Source organism: Myripristis murdjan, chromosome 11 (assembly GCF_902150065.1).
Source record: "Myripristis murdjan chromosome 11, fMyrMur1.1, whole genome shotgun sequence".
NCBI classification, from domain to species: Eukaryota; Metazoa; Chordata; class Actinopteri; order Holocentriformes; family Holocentridae; genus Myripristis; species Myripristis murdjan.
Genome location: NC_043990.1, coordinates 18,771,837 through 18,790,230, shown reverse-complemented (window position 1 = coordinate 18,790,230; position 18,394 = coordinate 18,771,837). Strand labels below are relative to the sequence as shown.

The following is an 18,394-nucleotide window of genomic DNA, read 5'->3' as shown; positions in this document are numbered from 1 at the left end:
TGTTATGATTGCCTACAATGTGTATAATATGCTAGGGAGACTGTTTTAGTATTGTCTTTGTTGGGTAAAAACGTAACAAAATTATGAGCTAAAACCTCATTTATATTGAATGCTGGTGAATGATGAAAGGCATGAAATACAAGAAGGCACGAAAACAAAAACAGATATAACTGTTTTGTATGACAAACCCCTCCATGTGGTTGTCATTCTCTCTTTTCCATTTACAATGTCTAATCTTTATTCCTTCAAATACAGTACATTATATCTTCTCTGACCTCTGTAGGAAAACAAAAAATTAATCATGCATCTTCAGCTGTGCCGTGTTTGCATAAATATAGTGCAACTATATCCTAGGACAGTAAATTTATTGTTATGATAGTCCGATCTTGTATTCGCACAAACGTATCGCACTGCTGAAACTGTCAGTCTTTGTTTATACTATCTAAATGTAAATAGTCCAAAATAAGATCAGTAAAGTATGCCTTATGTCTTTAAAAATACTGTGCAAGTCCTTTACAGCAGTCCCATTTCATTTCCAGATAATACTAGAGCTTCTAATCGCAGCTCATGGAAGAAAACTGAGTGGCTTCCACAAATTTGCAGAGGAAATTCATCGTAGTTAAATAACCACAAGAAACTGCTGGTCTGTCGTCAATTAGCTGGGCTGGGAATCTTAAAAAAGAGGAAGAAACCTTTATTTTATTGTCTGTAAAGTCTCTCATGAGTGCTGATCAGTGTGTGTGTGTGTGTGTTAAAGCAAGTTATTTGATGGGTGCTATTTGTCCCATTGCAACATTTCCTTAATAACTGCAGTGACTGTAACATCAGCTGAGCCGGAGTTTAATAACTTTTCTCTGCTCCAGAGCTGCTCCAATTTAAACTTCTCCTTGTGTTGTTGTTCATCCCCTCATCTCCCATTGCTCAGATCATTTTAAAACAGTCGCTGTTTCAACCGAAGACGTGGATTGTGAGAGTGAATAATGCATTACAACAGAGAAATGATTTTTATTGAAATATCTAACGCAATTCTTGTCACCATGGCTTGCAGATTTTTTTTTTTTTAAGTCTATGATTCTGATGAATATTTTGAAGATTAGATTTGAAAGTCTCAAATTTTGCTTTCAAAATAAATCTGCTGACAACTCCAAATGAGTTTACAACACCTTTTGATCTCCCCCATACGCCTGGAGGGACAGAAGACATTTCAGCAAGTTTGAGAAGTTAGCAATTTACTTTAATTTGTGTAGAAATGTGACTGAATTTCCATCAAGTGATTTTTGGACAGCTGTGATAAGCCGGCTACCCACCTGACATTCAGACTGTTTGCAATATGTGCAGTTGGATGTGACCCTCCTTTGTCCTTTTGTGTTTGTATTAATCTAGTCTGACATATCAAACTTATTTCGCTCTACAGTGAGTTCCACAGACTTATGCAGAAACTATATTACATTATGTATAACATGAGCCTGTTCACTAGGCATGAAGTCAGGGAATTCAATTAATTTGACTACTGGGTATTCAGAGGACCAGCTGCCTGACTGCAGAACTAACCACAGGGCACTGATGGTGTTTTCACCATAGTTAGACTGTATGAGCTGTGAATTCCTCTGTAATAGTCATTAAGTCGGCAGCTCTCTATACCCATCATCTAATAATCAACAACCTTGCATATGCAAATAGTCCTTATGTCACTTTTGGACTGGTAAGAGAGCAAGTTTGCATTTAAATTATTTTGGTAAGCTGATAATCAAACATCCACAAACATGCTAGTAAATAAAACGACATATTATCATGTTTTGGTCTTTTGTTTTGGCACAAGCATATCAAATCAATTTTGTGTCCAGCAACACTTTTCATGGGCAATTAAAGTGCAGTTTATTATGTCTCCATCCAGTGGCTGTTAGCAGAACATCATGAGATTTCTACAAAGAAATCCATTTTCAATTGTACCAATAATCATAGAATTTATTTTTTGATATTGTACATATATACAGTAATTACATTAAATGCATTACATTCTAGGGATCATATCAGTAACAAATCACATTTTTTTCATTTTCACATTTTTTTTTGATGACTTGATGACAACATTGCCATGCTGACCCTTAATTGATACTTTGACCATATTTTTTTCCATAGTATAATGTTAATAAAAATTATCAAAAATTGCACAATTTGCAATATTGAATCACAATAATTACAGAATCACAATAGAAGCAGGATAGGCACCCAGGTATTGTGAATCGTATCACATCGAGGGATCTGTCAATTCCCATCCCTGTTACATTCATAATTAAGTCAGCAGCACACCTTAAGTATTTATATTCATTTGCATCATTTTTAAGCTCTCAAGTTGTTCTCAAGCTACACTGATAGCTATAATATCAATATATCAACAAGTGAGCATCAAAACCATAATATAATGAGTGAAACAGAGATGTGTTTGATCAAGCCAGAGTCACACGTTGTCCTGGTTTGAATGTGACTGAGCGCTGAGATTTCCCCTCTCCTGATCCACCAAAGGCTTCATACCTAGAAAGAAATAATTGTTAAAACAAACAAACAAACAAACGATGCAATGTCTTTTTTTCTGTGTGTTGCTGTTGTTGTCTGCACTACTTGGGTTCTGTTTTCATGAGGAATGTCATGGCACTGAAAATCAAATGTAAACTAAAAGCTTCTGGTGGCATCTATTTATTGTCTTCTGCCAACGTTAAGACTCTCAGTCTTCATAGACTGATACAAGCTGTGAAACTCCTGTTCAAAGGTGTACAGGAAAAATATAGCAGGAAATTTCTTGAGATTCTGTAACACAAAATATTAATATAAAACAATGACAGATAAAATTGTCAATGTTTCATAGAGTGCTAAAAACCATGATAATTTAGACAGCGCAAAACTGAATATGAGCTTTTGTTGTTTTCATACTGACTTGCTGTTTTTACATTTTACATGGCCTTCTGCATGCTGAGTAAATTGGGACATAATGGGGGCATAAATCTGAAAACAATTCCTATATAGACTTTTTTACAGTTTTCCTGTAGTGACAGCAGCATAGTCAGTCACGGCTGCTACGGCAGTGTCTGGCCGCCTCATACTCACAGGTCAGTGTATCTCTTCCAGTCGGCTTTGCTGAGGGACGGCCTGGTCACAGCCAAGGCCGAGTTCACGTGGGCTTGACACAGCATCAGACCTGGCTGGCTGGAGGCTGACTGGACCCGCACACACTCCTCCTGCATCCATACACACACACAAAAACCATGCACAACCATGCACAAGCACAAGAGTAATCATGCACATTAACTTACATAACCAGTGTAATGAAATCAGCTATTAGAGGTGAACAGAACAGGGAAGAACACAATGGCATAAAATACACCAGCATAGAACAGAACAGACTAGTGTTTGAATAGTACTGAATGCACAAAAACAAAAAAGTTATATGAAACAGAATAGAGTGATTTAATATAAATTACAGTGTAAAACACAGTAGTACAGAATAGAATAAAAAAAAGAAAACAGAATCAAGTGCTTAAGATCACTGTGTACAGATTAAAACAGAACAGTAGTACAGAATAGAACAGGCGAGAACAGAATAGAGGACAAGAAGAATAGAAGAGAAGAGAGTGAAGTCAGAACTGTCAAAATTTGTGGGTGCAATCTAATTCCCTGGTTGTGTCATAACTCACATTGGCTCTCCTGCAGTTGTTTTTGATGTTGTTAATGTCCTGCAGGAGGCGCTCCAGCTGCTCTGAGCCTACCTCTTCATAGCCGGCCTGGAGGGAGGGCATGTAGGCCGGGGGGAGGGAGCTGCCCACATAGGGATTCTGATTCCCCTGTAGTGAAAAACAAACAAACAAAAACAGTTGATACACAAAAGGCAAAATGTTTAGATATTACCATTACCTGATAGGTTTTCTTATTTGCCCAGATATTAGTGTAACATTGTATATTTATATATTAAACACAGAATTTGTAAGTGCATTAAAATTTTATCTGGTCGGCACCACTCACCAATCCTGAAAGTGACGGGTTCCCCAACTCTGACTCATAGGAGCTTCCAAAGTAGAGTCTCCAGATGTTGCTGTGGTGTTTCTCAGGTTCTGCTAGGAGCTCACTGGGCTCCAGTAAAACCATGGACTGCTCCAGCCCCAGGCCAGCCTCGCCCTCACCTGCCGAGTCGTCCGAGCCGCTGCTGTGGTTCAGGAAGATCATGGATGACAGGCTCATATCGCTGTCTGAACCGGAGGTCAGCTCCTGATCACCACACAGGAACAGACAGGCAAAGTTTAGATACACAACTAAAGGATGGATGGCTCTGCTGGTTGTCAGAGCAGCTTATCTAAGCACAGGTGAAAACAGTGATATTTCAAAGGCTTTGGAGAGCCCAACTTGGAGATCAACTAACTGCTCCTGCTGTTTAATATGTTAGGTAAAACACACTGATTCTGATAGCTTCTGTTGTTAAGAGTGTTTTATAATATCCCTGACACCAGGAACGAGGACAATTTAAACTATTTTGTAAAGTAATAACTGAATCAAAAGTAGAGCAGCTTGCACACAATCTACCTTAAGGCGAAAAAGTCAAATGGGTACATGTGCTGAGAAACATGCAAAATTAATCTTTTAAATAAACATGAGTGCCAAAAGCAAAAAAAGTGTTACGTGTGTACAAGTTAAAAGTTGCAAATGTTTGCTCCCACTGTAAGCTGATAGTAAAGTTAGGTCACTCCTCATGCAGCAGACACATTCTAGGTGACATTTTATATATTTTATGTATGAATCTTATAGAAATACAAATGAAAAATTATTATATTTTTCATTGCTAAGGAAAATGTAGTGTTTGAAAGTGAAGTGGACAACCAATGCCTGCCTCCCTCCCCCATTTTTGCCAATGGTAACCCCATCCTCAGCACTATCAGCCCATCAGTGGTGGCATCTTTTGAATACAGCAGACTGACGTGCAGCGTGCTGGTCCCCAGGGTGCTGTGGACGGCCTCCAGCTGGGCGTTGTAGAGCAGGGCCTTCAGGTCGGCCCCGGTGAACAGCTCTGTAGCAGATGCCAGCTGCTGCAAGTCCACATCAGCAGCCAGCGGGACGCCGGCACTCAGAGCCCGGAGAATCTCCACACGCGCCTCCTGGAGACATGACAGGACAGGAGAGGGGAGAGTTGTTCCACGCTTAACAGACTGTATGGATTAACACCAAGCACCTGTCTTGAATCACCTCAGAAAATTGTTGTGTTTCTTTTAAGGATTTGTGGGTAATAAATTCTAAAAGCCTAGTGTGCTACAAAGGATGTTTAGAGGTGCAAGAATGATGTAAATTAGACAGACGAGGTCAGGAGGAGGGCAGTAGAGGGACTTGTCCAGTCTTCCAGGTCTCAGCAGGGCGGGGTCTATGAGGTCTGGACGACTGGTGGCTGCTAGCACATACACACCTGATAACCAACACAGACACAGGCTCATTAAAAAATAAAAACATCACCCAGACTACTGGCAGCATTGACAAGTGAATGCAGTACTGAATAAATCTGTAAAAAAATACCAAGAGACTTATGACTTCATTTTAAATGATATTCTGGGCTATTAAAATACAGAGCACGTACTACTGTACATTGCAGAGGAAACAAGCTGTATGTAATGCTGTGTGACCCTACCCTGTAGGCCCTCCACCCCATCAAGCTGGGTGAGGAGCTGGTTCACCACACGATCAGTCACCCCAGTGCTGTCATGGCCCCTCCTGGGGGCCAAGGAGTCAAACTCATCAAAGAAAAGGATGCATGGCTTGGCAGACTGGGCCCTGAAGGCGGGTGAAGAGGGCACAGTCAGAGGCGCAGAGATAGTTCCGTATGAATGTTTAATAGTGACAATGAAACACAGTTGATGTTACCAATTACAACTAGCCACTAATAAGGCCTGATTGTTGTAAGAGTGACACCATGCTGCTGGGAGAGGCAAAACTGTCAGCTAACCTCTGGAAGACGTCCCGGACTGCCTGCTCACTGGCTCCAATGTACTTACTGAGAAGTTCAGGTCCCTATAGGGGAGGAGCAAACACCCCATGTTACTGATGACACATGTTGCTGTAATAAAGAGAAACGTGGTCTTCTATTTGTTTGTCAGAATCAATTATCAGCCCACCTTGATGCTGATGAAGTGCATTCCACTCTCTTTAGCCACGGCCCCTGCCAGCAGAGTCTTCCCTGTGCCAGGAGCCCCATACAGCAAGATCCCTGAGCGATGGCGGATTGGAAGTCTGGAGAACAGGACAGGGTACTGCAACATACAGAGGACACACAAGATATGCAATATAGTACACAAAAGCATGCAGAAATATGTCTGGCTCAAAAAAAATCATACTGAATCCAAATGTGATTTGATTAAAGTAGAGGTGACAAGAACAAAGAAATTTTCATCATCAGAATCATAATCAGAAATATTTTATTGATCCCTGAGTGTTAATCCCAAAACAGAAGAGACCGTCTTCTGAATGGCCTTTAGTGATGCTGACCTTAGCAGGAAGCAGGATGGTGTCCATCAGCTGCTGTCGCACCTCTCTCAGCCCACCCACTCTCTCTAGCCCTGCCCCACTTGGCGCATGGAACTCCACCCCCCATAGTGAGGGAGGGGTGAATCCCTTCAGAGCCTGCAGGAAGTCCCTCAAATGCAGACACACACCTACAAGGGACAGAGCACAAACCGATCATGAACACAGCATCAACTTTGTCAGACACAAAATGATGAGTAGGGGATTTTCACAAATTGGAAATCATCTTTGAATGAACAAGATGGAGTATCATTATGGATTACATAATTTTAGCTCACAAGAACCAAAGTCTTTGGTACCCTGATCAGTGTGTCCTCTTTGCACAGTGTTGGCATGGATGGCCCGTTCCAGCAGGAGAGCCAGGTCTCGGGGCACATAACCCTCTGTTTCCTTGGCAACAGCACCGAGGTCAAGAGTACTTAGGGTCTCATCTGAGAGGCCAGTCTTCCTGAGGATCAGACAGCGCAGGATCGCTGCTCTCTGGGCCTGCAGGACAATTGCACATGCACATGGTATTGCACATGTTGAGGTATCAGTCATGAGTTGCCCTAATTAGGAGCCCGGGCCAGTTTTGATATTTGGCAGATTTTGTGCTTTATCTGGTGCCACGGGCAGTTTAACGGGGTGCAGGAGCTTTTATACCCCTAGGTGAACTAACCCTTCAAATGTGTGTTTGTGTGTGTGTGCGTGCACATGTGTTGACCTGGTCAGGAGGCTGGATGTGAACGAATCCCTGGATGAAGTGGGATCCCTGCACCTCAGTCAGGGAGGGGTGGAGAGAGTGTTCAGTCTGGCTGGTGATGATCAAACACACCAGACTAGAGTGAAGTACCAGCTCATCCACCACATCCTTCAGACCTGTATGTAAACACACACACACACACACACACACACACACACACACACACACACACACACAAACAGAGCAGACAAAATATCATCAAGGCCCAAACCGATTATTATTGTCTGTGATCACACATGACAATGAACATGCTCACTTAAAATCAACCACACACAGTATGAAATGTCTTACTCTGTGCAATGTACTGTTGTAGCAGCGCCTCAGGGCCTTGCTCATGTTCTGCTGAGGTTGGTGCCCCCGTAACATGATCCAGGTCATCGAGCAGAACCACAGAGGGCTGCCTCCATTCTGCCTGTTCAAAAACGTCCTGCAGCATCTGTCTCACAGTTTCTGCCCTTTTGCCTGGGGAAAATGGATGTTTGTTGGCTATTTGGCCATCAGTGATTTGCTGTGATTCAAGGAGAGCACAAGCTGGTGCATTTTCTTACCTTGTAGCTTTTTGCAGTCCACCACCTCCACATGTGCGTCCAGCTCCTCTCTTGCTTTCCTGCAGAAGGCTCTAGACAAAGTACTCTTGCCACTCCCCTGTGAGGACAAAACAACAGACAGCATACTATATGTTAGCCAGTATACAGCACTGGTTAAAATAAAAACCTGTGCTCCATTAGTCATACTATAGGAGCCATGTAGAAATGACATATTACGATTATGTTAAGATTATTATGTTAGGAGCTACCTTAGCACCAGTGATGAGTAGAGCTCCACCTCGCAGTCCCTTTCCAGTGGAACCCAGCTCTCGTGAGAGGGGACTACCCAGAAGGCTGTGGGAGATGAACTCAAATCCAGTCATACTCAGCTCCTTCATCCCACTGGGAAAGACAGAGAGGAGGGAAACGGAAAAAAATGAAGGCTGAAGTAAATGTCTTATGTGGTCATGGTTGTGTTTCACTACACCTGGCTGAGGTGTTAACATGTAAGTTCACAAACAGTAGAAACTTTCTTACCCAAGACTGCTCAGAGCAGGAAGCTCGGGGTTTAGTGTGTCAGCTCCAGCTTTCACAGATGGCTTGGTTACTGGCTCTCTGTTTACCTGAATGTGATCCATAATGGGAACTGTGAGCTTTGTGACAGTCTGGAAGCACCACAGAGGATTTCTAAGAAGACTCTCTGTCATCCCTAGTCCACATACAGTTATACAGTGATCTGAATTGTCATGGAAACTGGATTACAATATTTATGGGCAAAGTACAATATGAATATATGAATAATATTAATGACTAGTACCCAGTACCTCTATGTCTGCCTTCTCGATGACAGTCGGCGCAAGCAGAAACAGCTGGTCGGGAGGATCGCTCTCTGGCTCTGGCTTTATCACAGTTAAAGCAAACTCTATTTTTTCTTAAAAAAAAAAAAAAACACATAAGTTTTATTACAGCTTAAAGGAATTCTAACATTACCCTGCATTCTCACAATTTCTGATTTTTCACCACTTAGAGCAGAATTTTAGGAATTTTACTGCATAGCCATCTGCAGCATGTTTGCACATAACCTATAAATATGTTTTCTAAAAGCTTGTAAAGGAAGTGTATGACTGGATCACCGTCAGCTCCATGCAGGAGAATGAAGCTAGAGCGCGCAGTCAGGCAGGCCAGTGGCTCATGGCTCTGAGTGTGCAGCCAGCCTAGGAAAGCCATCCGGATCTCCTCATCATCATCGTCTTCAGGCTGAAGAGATATTGGCAAAGATCACATGGAAATAAGGAAAAGGTCCATCTTAAATTATTTTGAAATTTTGCAGTTTTACATTGCACACACTAGTGCTCAACTAATTCTGTTCGGCAGGTAAACTACTTGATTATGAATACCACAGAAGTCTGCTCAAACACTCACCAGTGGCTTTAAAGGCTGTAGGCGAATAGTGGAGGCTACTTTGACAGGTGATCTGACAGGCTTAATTCTTACTGTTAAATGAGGCATGATATTCAGCCTTGTCAACAAGTGCTGTGGGATCTGAAAACCAAAGTAAAAGAGCAATAGTTAATCTGATGTTACAGCAGATAAATTAATCATAATAAACCATTCCTCTATCACCTATTGATGGTATGCTTACCCAGACTCTGCCACAATGGATCTGTCCCCTGTTGGCACACCTCTGCTTGCCTGCTAGCTTCTCCATGTGGTGGCACACCAGCCTGACCACGACGGCCTCCTCTTCCTTCACCTCGTCTCCTTTATCTTGTGCAGCAGCAGCAGCCTTGGGAACACCATTGTTCTTCTTATTGTCGACAGCCTGCTTGGCTTTGTTCTTCAGTTCTTTAGGGGAGGGGACCTTCGAGAGCATGCCGTATGTCACTGCAGAGTGGCCTGCAGGTGATCCAACATCTACACCCTGGCCCCAAGGAAACAAATGCACCACCCCTGTTGTGGCATGGTTTATTGTGCAAAGAGAGTTAGGTGGTGTACCACATACTCTGTACACAGAGTCTGTAAGGAGGGCAGGGATGTCGGGGACAGGGGGCACTTCCTTGACAGGGTCATAAGGACCCTTTAACATGTAACGTAGCAGACTCTTTAGGTCAGCGATGCCACCCCATTGCGGGCTTTGAGGAACAGAGGAGGCATAAGCAGTGGTAGAGTAATGACTGGTCTCCTGAACACTACTTTCTAATGACGATCCCGGTGAGGAGGACAGGTCATAGTTTGACTGGTTGTTAGGATGCTGGCGCTGACTGGTTCCTGGTGAAGAGCCACTGGGGTTGCCGAATCCAGTGCGACTCTTAGGGGAGACAACAAGTTCTGTGAACTGCTCAAGACGACCGTAGGATACAGACGGCAAGAGTGAAGCTGCAGGGTTAGAAAGCAGATGATACTCTGTTCATGCATACTGCCTATGGCAAAACTATTTTAAAAAGGAGATCAACAACTGCAGTGATAAGTGCAAAGAAATAGCTGGAACCACAGAACCATAACCTTTTAGGATTGTTATACACTGGAATATTACATTTCAAGTCAGTTATGTCCTTTCATCAGGGCACTGTTAAATGTGGTCCAAATATCAAAGCCAGTATGGTTTCATATCTTTCTCCCCATATCTGTCTTCCCTTTAAGTTCTCAGTTCAGGGCAAGAAAAGGCATATCAAACAGAGTGTCGCTCTTTCCTAAATTGACAAAAGAGGGGCATAATGAATTACTTTTAGTAATACAGTAACTCTGACCTATTCTGATGTAGATGGCTGTGTGGCGGTCCACCCACACAGGGAACACGGCATCATGAAACACCACTCTGATCTGATCCAACAGCTGCTGCTCCAGAGTGGTGCTGTGGAGCTCCTGAGGGTGTCAGCCACAGGATAAAGACAAAAAAGCACTGTTTCATAAAATAGCATCATGGGTCACAAACCTGTCCTTGGAATGAAGGATAACACTGACTTTCAGACTGCAAAAACCCTCTGGTAGAAGATTTAGATCAATCCATCACTGTCAGAGACCAGAGTTATCTATCCCTGTCATGTGGGCATTAGGCCATTGTAAGTCTGTGTGCTCACTCACCAAGATCTCCCAGTCATCAGAAGACAGAGGCTCCACAAACACTTGATGCACTGATGAGATCTGCTGACAAGGCCGCAGGAAGCCCTGAAGGAAACCACACAACCACCACACAATTTAAACACCTTGTCAGCCAGGATTGTGGAGGAAATTGCTACATACTGTTGAAAAGTTACCGGTTTGTATCATGCAAAAGGAGCAAAGAACAAATTCCTCACTGAGGACCCCTACCTGTTCTCCATCTTTCAACCCCAGCTTCTCTCCCAGTTGGCGACACAGCTCCACTTTATGGTCATCCAGGTTCGAGGAGGCTCTGTTTTGAGTCCAGCTGAGGAACACTGGAGACCCATCGCCCCACGACAACTCCAAAGCCTGGTTCTGAAACACATAAACGCACAGACACAAACACACATATACTTTTTGTTGTGGTACTTTCTCATTACCATAGCACTTAATCTATTAAATCATTCTGTCATAATGATGTTCCTTTGTCAGCACACAGGTAGAGCTTCTTTGTCAGTGTACATCAACTCTGTGATTAGTATTAATACTAATGGTGAAGCTGACACAGGTTTAACTTCTGTGTAAATCTGTCAAACCAGGGAAAAGGAGGGTTGCAATACCTACAGTAGCTCTATGACTTAGGAGAGAAGCAGGAGAAAAGACTGATCTGATCTCGCTCTGTGTAAAAGTGGAGAAATGCCTTTGCGAACATCTCATGCGCTATACTCTGAACGACATCACACAGCAGTAATCCACAGCGGAAACCCAGGTAAAAGGCATCCTCCCTTGAGTGAAGTGAACTTAAAACGTTTAAAATTGGTACTGACTTCTTGCTATCTCCCACCACACAATGTATTTTGCTGAAACCTTATTGGAGGTAACAGGCCAATCCATTTTAAAGGCTGAAATTTTATTAAAATAAGTGCTTCTTAGTGGATATATTGATTCTAAGGGTCACCCCTGACAAATCAGTAAAGGTCGATACAGGCTTCACTTTGAAACTACACAGACACACTCTACATTTTTCATTTCTTAAAACATACTAATGGGCCAAGTAAAACAGGGTGGAAGACTACAAAGTGGCAGTGTATTAAACTTAAAGAACGCATTACTCCTCCTTATGTGGTCTTTTGGTCCATTTCAAAGATGACACTTTGTCGCCACCAAGTGAAATTACAATGGAACTACGACAACAGTGGTAAAAAACAAAGTGAAAATATTGATTAGCACATTAATTTTAAATGGTGTTCAATGCCATACATTTCTGCAGGACATTCAGAAAAGTTCCACCTCTTACTTGCAAAGAAAAGAAATATTCACAACAGTAGTTTTCAATGTAATAATATTTCTGTGGCTATAGTTTGTTACAACAGTTTGAAATGTTAGCACAAAGACTAGTTGCAGTCAACAGAAATTTACTCATATCATCAAGGGAAAATAACCACAACAATTTTCAGAGCAATGCAGAATGCAAAGTGCCTAGATACTGTCCAGACATGTTTGACAATTCTTCCATCCATACAAACAAAACTTCACAAAGGCCTCTTAAAAAAGGGACAGAAAAGACTTCTATCCCCTCCTAGGCATCCTGGATAAGGAGTATTTCATGTATCAGCCTACTGTTACTTCAGCACAGGTTGAAACCTTATAGGGCTGGGGGCAGTCCTACCACCCCATCCTATGGGTTTCCGACTCTTCCTCACCAGAGACACTGCTTGTTCAAGCTTCAGCCATCTCCTATGTGGGCCAAGGCAGTTCCCTCCTAGTCAGCCTCCCATATTAGACCCATCAGCCCCGCTCAACTTCAACCTCCCAGACTCCGTGTCACTCCTTTGACTGCTCGTGGCTGCTCATATTGAAAGCAACACGCTGGTGCTGGCATACAAGGTTTCAAAGAGATCTACAACTCCATACTCTCAGGTCATGATCTAGCCCTACACACCAGCCCATGACCTGCAAGCTGCCATGTACCACTGCCTTGGCTCTGTCTTCCCTGCACCTGCTTGGTTACTCCCCCACAGCATGATGACATGACAGCTCCAGCGATGGAAGTGTCTTCCAGGTCAAAACAAAATGACCCCACATTTTACACCATAGGCTGAAATCTCCACTCCTCAGTGATCAAATCGCACCTCTTCAATCACACCCCTCTTCTCTAGTTGCTTACCCTGTCCTAAAAAAACAAGACATTCGTTCTCCTCTGCACATTTATCCTGCATAATAATTAACTGGTTCTTGAATTCATTATGCTCAGTGAAATACTGTCAGGCACCATGGCTCTAGCTCTTTACACGCCTGGCTGGCTGTCATTTTTGATGACACAGAAAGTGTAGCTTAGTTCGCATTACTGCACTCATTATAGGAAGAAAATGTAAGCCAAATACCCCCCAAAAGATGTAGAAATTAAAATGTAAGACGACAGGAAGATTCACATGAAGCTAATACAAGTGACTTGTCAGGTCTGGTGAACAAACATTGATGAAAACAGAGAGAATTTCAGGTTAGCACCAGTTAACACGCCAGCTTGCAAATTATTTTCTCCTCCCCGTGTAGAAGACAGTAACCTGTTTTAACAGAACAACATACATTAAGGAAATATTCGAGTTACCCAATGCTCGGCTCGGCTTCTTTCCCCTAACTTCAACTAACTTCGCCTTAGCTAACTTGACGTTGACGCTAGCCAAGCTAACTCACCTCCTGCAGGGAAAGATGTGATATCAGGTTCGACGGGAGGTGAAGAAAGCAGTTTTTTGTGTTGTTAAAAACTACGATGACAGGTTGGATGCCCTGATTGCCAAACATAACTGTTACATAACCTTCATATAGTCATACTAGTGAGTTTTATCCACTAACTGTTCAGAAAACTAACGGACAATCAATGTGTTGTGTGCTGCACACAGACCAAAGCAGCAGAGTGAAGAGTGTCTGAAAGGAATTTCAAATTAAAAGATTTCACACAGACGCACAATCGTTGTAAATATAAACGTCCGCGTCACTGAGCTCTTATTTTGAAGCGTGAAAACCGGAAGAGTATAATTTCCAGAAACATGGCAGCGCCTAACGATTCAAGCTGCTGGAGCAGCCCGGAGGTTTACAAACATCATGAACAGCAAAAAGTGTGTATTTCTCGACCAAAGTATAGAGAGGGAAGGAAAGCCAAAGCTGTTAAGGTAAGAATATGCTGCCAAATTTAACAAAGCACGAAAAACGCGGTGTGTCTTGACCAACAGAGTCGCGTCAAATATCGAAATTACTGTTTCAAAATGTGTTTGCACTAGCCTACGATGGGCTACAGCAAATGATTATTTTACTGTTTATTAATGAATTTATTATATATTATGTTCTGTAAAGTCTCCAGAAATGGCAAGTGTTCTTCAGACATTTCCAGAGCCCAGAGTGACGACTTATTGCTTCCTTTAAAAAAAAAAAAAAAACTATCCTCACTTTATAGTGAAGACTAACCAAATCTAAACAAATTTCAGTATTTTAATAATAGCTAGGAGCTGTAATTTCTGTAATTACTTATGTCAACATTATGTAATGAATTGACTGATAATTTCAGCACTACTATCAGGATGTCCTAATGGACAAATAATGCAGTGGCAGTACTTGTAAAAACATAACTGTTCAATATGACAGGAATCGTGTTTATCTTGTTAGGTGTACACCATTAATTTGGAGTCCCGTTACCTGATGGTGCAAGGGGTCCCAGCCATTGGAGTGATGACGGAGCTGATCCAGCTGTGTGCCCTGTACGGAGCCGTGGAGGAGTACAGGCCCCTGGACGAGTACCCCGCTGAGGAGTTCACAGAAGTCTATCTCATCAAATTCCAGAAACTCCCCAGTGCTAGGTTTGGATGTAACTGATCTATAATTATCTTTCGCTTCAGTAAATCGAGGTAGATCTGCTGAGTAACTGCTATATTCTTGGTTTCAGGGCGGCCAAACGACACATGGATGAGAAGAGTTTCTATGGTGGCGTGCTACATGTGTGTTATGTTCCTGAATATGAGAGTGTGGAAGACACCAGGCTGAAGCTGCAAGACCGGAGGAGATATGTGATTCGGATGGCACAGAATAAAGGTGCGTATTAGTTCAAATGAGCAGACGTGGTATCCGTCAATCACAGCCAAATTTGTATATTTTTTTTAATTGACACTAAAATTTTCTCATTACTGTGACAAAGTCAGAGAAAAGGAACAGAGAGAGGAAGTGAAGAAGGAGCCCACATCATCTGACACGGCTGCAGCATCAGAGAGCATCACCTCAACATATGATCAAACGTCTGACAACAATAACACTGGAGAGAGCTCAACCACCAGCCATTATTTAGGTTTTCCTTCCCTGCCCTTACCTCCTCAAGAGGAATATAACCGTAGACATACAAATCTACACAGGAACATACCAACAGAGGACAAAATGGGGTCATTATCTAATTATGTCGTTGACACAAAACAGCAGCAAATGCAGAATCCAAGCTCCAGCCAGATGTCTTCTAATAAAGACAGAGGGAAAGAGAGCAGAGTGACGGCTTCAGCCATCAGATTTGTACCGAGGACCACACACATGGAGAGCAGGAAACGCAAACTGGAAGAGGCCACACAACACTTACTGTTTGAGGCTGAGGGAAAAAATGAGCCACTGATTGGGCCAAAGCTACCGGAGCCACCGAAACTGGACATGGAGGACGAATCACTGAACACAACTGTCAGCCTGATCAGGAGCAAAATCAAACAGGTAGCCCACGTCTGACACTCTGATACGAACGTAAAAAAAAAAAAAAAAAGCCTAAACTTAAGTCTGAATGTTAATTTGGTGCCAGGCTTATTTGTTATTATGTTATTTCTTATTTTATTATCTTTCATTTGTTGACAGGTGGAATCAGTCCCTGACCTCAAACCAGCGGAAAAGAAGGTGAAACCACGTCGTCGGATTTGATCAGGTCTGCTGTCTTGGCCCTGCGATAATGTCGAAACTACTGTTGTGGACTGTGAACATTCAGATTATGCTTTTCAGCAGCTTGGTTTTCTTTCACACATTTTGAACTGAATGCAAACAGCTGTTAACATGTTTTTTTTTTTATTAAAAACGAAAAAAGGTAACTCAAATGGATGATTTCATCATTGTCCAGGTGGGTCCTTAAATGCTTGCTCCTCAAATACCAGCGTACTCTGAAACAGGAAGAATATACAATTTAAAGCACAGCGCATATTTTTATTGATCTAGAATTGTAAATCATTAGTTTTTCATCAGTCCCATAATACCCAATTCCTGTAGTACCTCAGCATCAGGGAGGCAGGATCCAAAAGCTTCAAGCAACAGGTTCTCCTCTCTTACTGCCCTCTCAAAGTCTGCATAAGAGAGCCTGCCATCATGGTCATAGTCCTAGTAATGAAAATCACATGGCAGATTCACTTCTGGATGGAACTTCATTAGTGAGCACATTGCACTGTTAGGAAGACTATCTTGCTTCTTGCTTCCTCACAATAAATTTGAAGTGTGCCTGAGTTTTAACACAGAGGGCAGTCATGTTTGAGCAGCTACCATCCTCTTGAATGTGATCTCCACCAGGTCTTTAATCCCTTCATCCGGATCCTCCTCTGTTGGCTCCCTGATCATGCTGTCGTTCAGCATTTGAAGCATCTCCTCCCTGGAGATGTAGCCATCGCTGTTCAAGTCATATACAGCAAAGCAGTCTGAGCCAGACACAAACAAGACAGTTGTTAATAGGTTAACTCGGCAACTGTGATGTGTGTGTGTGTGTGTGTGTGTGTGTGTGTGTGTGTGTGTGTGTGTGTGTGTGTGTGTGTGTGTGTGTGTGTGTGTGTGTACAGGCTTTGGTCATGAAAGTATGGCTGGAAAGTTACATTTTATTTTTTCATCCAACGTCCCGCGAAGGAAGACTGACAGTCCCTCAATCCACTCCTTCACACTGATGTAGCCATCACTGTCTTTGTCAAATGTATGGAAGACTGCAAGATACACGAGCAATAAGAGGCTCTTACTTTACGGGCCCTGCCTTGGCATGGAAAGGGCCCCTGAGTGTCACCTGTTATGAATCTGTTTGTTCTGCAAGACGTAAAAGACAACCTTGACTTGGTTGCCACTTGTTTAAAGCAGCACATTTTTAAGATGAGTAAGAGAGGCAGACACACTACCTCTATCCATCATCATGACGTCGGTCATCCCGAAGCTGTTGTGCAGCATGTCCATGAACCTGGCTCTGTCCAAGCCACTCACAGCTCTCCCGGGCAGCGTCTGATCCCCCAGCAGCCCGTTGCACAGCCGGATCAGACACTCAGTCTCTCTTTTATTAACTGAGGGCATGATAACAGAGTGAAACAAATCATGTGCTACATCATCACACAAGACAGCATTTCGCATTTCAGACGGAAACTGCCGACTGTGTCTTCAGTCGAGGCGAGTTGCATCGTTAACGTTAGCTGTTACGTTAGCATCAGTTAAGCTAATTGACTACTTACAGTGTTTGACTTGTTTAGAGATGGTTTCAGCGAGGGTTTGTGTCAACTTCTTGTTCAGAGCAGACATTTCTGGCTTCGTAAACGGGACAGCAGTCGAGTAAAGTGGAGATCAGTGTAATTTACTAACTCGCCGACACGAGCGATGTTGGCATCCCGTCACCATGGCAACCACAACCCAAGCTCCCACTCGTGTGTACCCGCGGTGTGACGTCACTCTCAGATGGAGGTGGACTCACCAAGTGTTTATTCACTTGTACAATATTGCACAACATGGAAAGCAATACACTTTGCCTGTGCAAACTGACAGTCTAGTCAAATGTGCCATTGCTGAGGAGTGCAACTATTTTTAGCATCAGTTAACAAGGAGGACTAACACGGCCAACTGTAAATATCGTGTACATTTCTCTAGAGACACCTTATGTGGAAGAGGCAATCTATGATGATCTAATGTTTTCAAATGGCTGAACAAGCAAACCTTTGTGTGGACCTGTGTCATCCCATTTCCAATGTGGTGCAAGATTTTTGCTATTCTGGCACATGATCAAGCAAAAAAAAAAAAAAAAAAAAAAAAAAAAAAATGGTACAATGTAGGATCAACAAGTTATCCCAAAAACTTTAAAAAGGGCATGAAATATCTTTATTGTTGGTGTCATTAGCAGTCCTCTTACAGCGCATGACAGATCATATTCCACAACTAAAATATGTGTTGGTATACAGATTCAAATCACATCACAAGGATATGACATCATCTTTTTTGACTAACTTTCTAATCTTGCGGTGTGAAACAGGCCAATCCCCCAGGTAAGCCCCAGTCAAGCTAGTCTGCTGGATGCTGTTCCTTTATGAACGATGATTCATTTAAAATTCATCAGTATTGAATTATTGCAATGCAGTTGCTGCATGCATTGGATTTATCCAGTTCATTACTAACCTGGTTGCTTTTATCCATTTTTGCATGTGATCTGTTCTGGCCATTAATCAAAAACTGCAATTAATTTTTCTGCTGACACTAA

The 18,394-nt window shown here is 42.5% G+C and overlaps 3 protein-coding genes across 3 annotated transcripts; 1 reads left to right on the top strand and 2 right to left on the bottom strand.

Moving 5' to 3' along the window:
• Positions 1 to 1,944: 1,944 nt before the first annotated feature.
• Positions 1,945 to 13,819, bottom strand: pex1 (peroxisomal biogenesis factor 1). Its single transcript, XM_030063750.1, has 24 exons — positions 13,594 to 13,819; positions 11,128 to 11,274; positions 10,900 to 10,983; positions 10,566 to 10,680; positions 9,461 to 10,194; positions 9,241 to 9,360; positions 8,952 to 9,075; positions 8,643 to 8,749; positions 8,356 to 8,441; positions 8,088 to 8,220; positions 7,840 to 7,936; positions 7,583 to 7,753; positions 7,253 to 7,407; positions 6,849 to 7,035; positions 6,514 to 6,680; positions 6,144 to 6,278; positions 5,975 to 6,039; positions 5,660 to 5,802; positions 5,337 to 5,440; positions 4,962 to 5,138; positions 4,015 to 4,257; positions 3,690 to 3,836; positions 3,103 to 3,233; positions 1,945 to 2,532 (listed from the first exon to the last, which is right to left on the bottom strand). Exons 1-24 carry the CDS (start codon positions 13,699 to 13,701, stop codon positions 2,448 to 2,450), a joined length of 3,765 nt encoding a protein of 1,254 aa, XP_029919610.1. The 5' UTR covers positions 13,702 to 13,819; the 3' UTR covers positions 1,945 to 2,447.
• A 95-nt stretch (positions 13,820 to 13,914) lies between these two features.
• Positions 13,915 to 16,413, top strand: rbm48 (RNA binding motif protein 48). Its single transcript, XM_030063751.1, has 5 exons — positions 13,915 to 14,069; positions 14,560 to 14,750; positions 14,837 to 14,982; positions 15,086 to 15,636; positions 15,775 to 16,413. Exons 1-5 carry the CDS (start codon positions 13,947 to 13,949, stop codon positions 15,835 to 15,837), a joined length of 1,074 nt encoding a protein of 357 aa, XP_029919611.1. The 5' UTR covers positions 13,915 to 13,946; the 3' UTR covers positions 15,838 to 16,413.
• On the bottom strand, positions 15,958 to 17,530 carry clxn (calaxin). The gene is made up of 6 exons (XM_030063752.1): positions 17,382 to 17,530; positions 17,058 to 17,216; positions 16,767 to 16,871; positions 16,444 to 16,595; positions 16,180 to 16,284; positions 15,958 to 16,070 (listed from the first exon to the last, which is right to left on the bottom strand). The coding sequence occupies exons 1-6, from the start codon at positions 17,446 to 17,448 to the stop codon at positions 16,020 to 16,022; spliced, it is 639 nt and encodes a 212-aa protein (XP_029919612.1). The 5' UTR covers positions 17,449 to 17,530; the 3' UTR covers positions 15,958 to 16,019.
• Between the last annotated feature and the right edge of the window lie 864 nt (positions 17,531 to 18,394).

Excerpts from the sequence above, each read along its gene's own strand:
- pex1 (XM_030063750.1), bottom strand. The coding sequence starts at position 13,701 with ATGTTTGGCAATCAGGGCATCCAACCTGTCATCGTAGTTTTTAACAAC. Across the intron at positions 4,258-4,961 it reads TGGGGACCAGCACGCTGCAC|GAGCTGACCTCCGGTTCAGA; the intron begins GTCAGTCTGCTG and ends TGTGGTGATCAG. Across the intron at positions 3,837-4,014 it reads ACCCGTCACTTTCAGGATTG|GGGAATCAGAATCCCTATGT; the intron begins GTGAGTGGTGCC and ends TTTTCACTACAG.
- clxn (XM_030063752.1), bottom strand. The coding sequence starts at position 17,448 with ATGTCTGCTCTGAACAAGAAGTTGACACAAACCCTCGCTGAAACCATC. Across the intron at positions 17,217-17,381 it reads CTCTAAACAAGTCAAACACT|TTAATAAAAGAGAGACTGAG; the intron begins GTAAGTAGTCAA and ends TCATGCCCTCAG. Across the intron at positions 16,071-16,179 it reads CCTGCCTCCCTGATGCTGAG|AGTACGCTGGTATTTGAGGA; the intron begins GTACTACAGGAA and ends TTCCTGTTTCAG.
- rbm48 (XM_030063751.1), top strand. The coding sequence starts at position 13,947 with ATGGCAGCGCCTAACGATTCAAGCTGCTGGAGCAGCCCGGAGGTTTAC. Across the intron at positions 14,751-14,836 it reads CAGAAACTCCCCAGTGCTAG|GGCGGCCAAACGACACATGG; the intron begins GTTTGGATGTAA and ends TCTTGGTTTCAG. Across the intron at positions 15,637-15,774 it reads TCAGGAGCAAAATCAAACAG|GTGGAATCAGTCCCTGACCT; the intron begins GTAGCCCACGTC and ends ATTTGTTGACAG.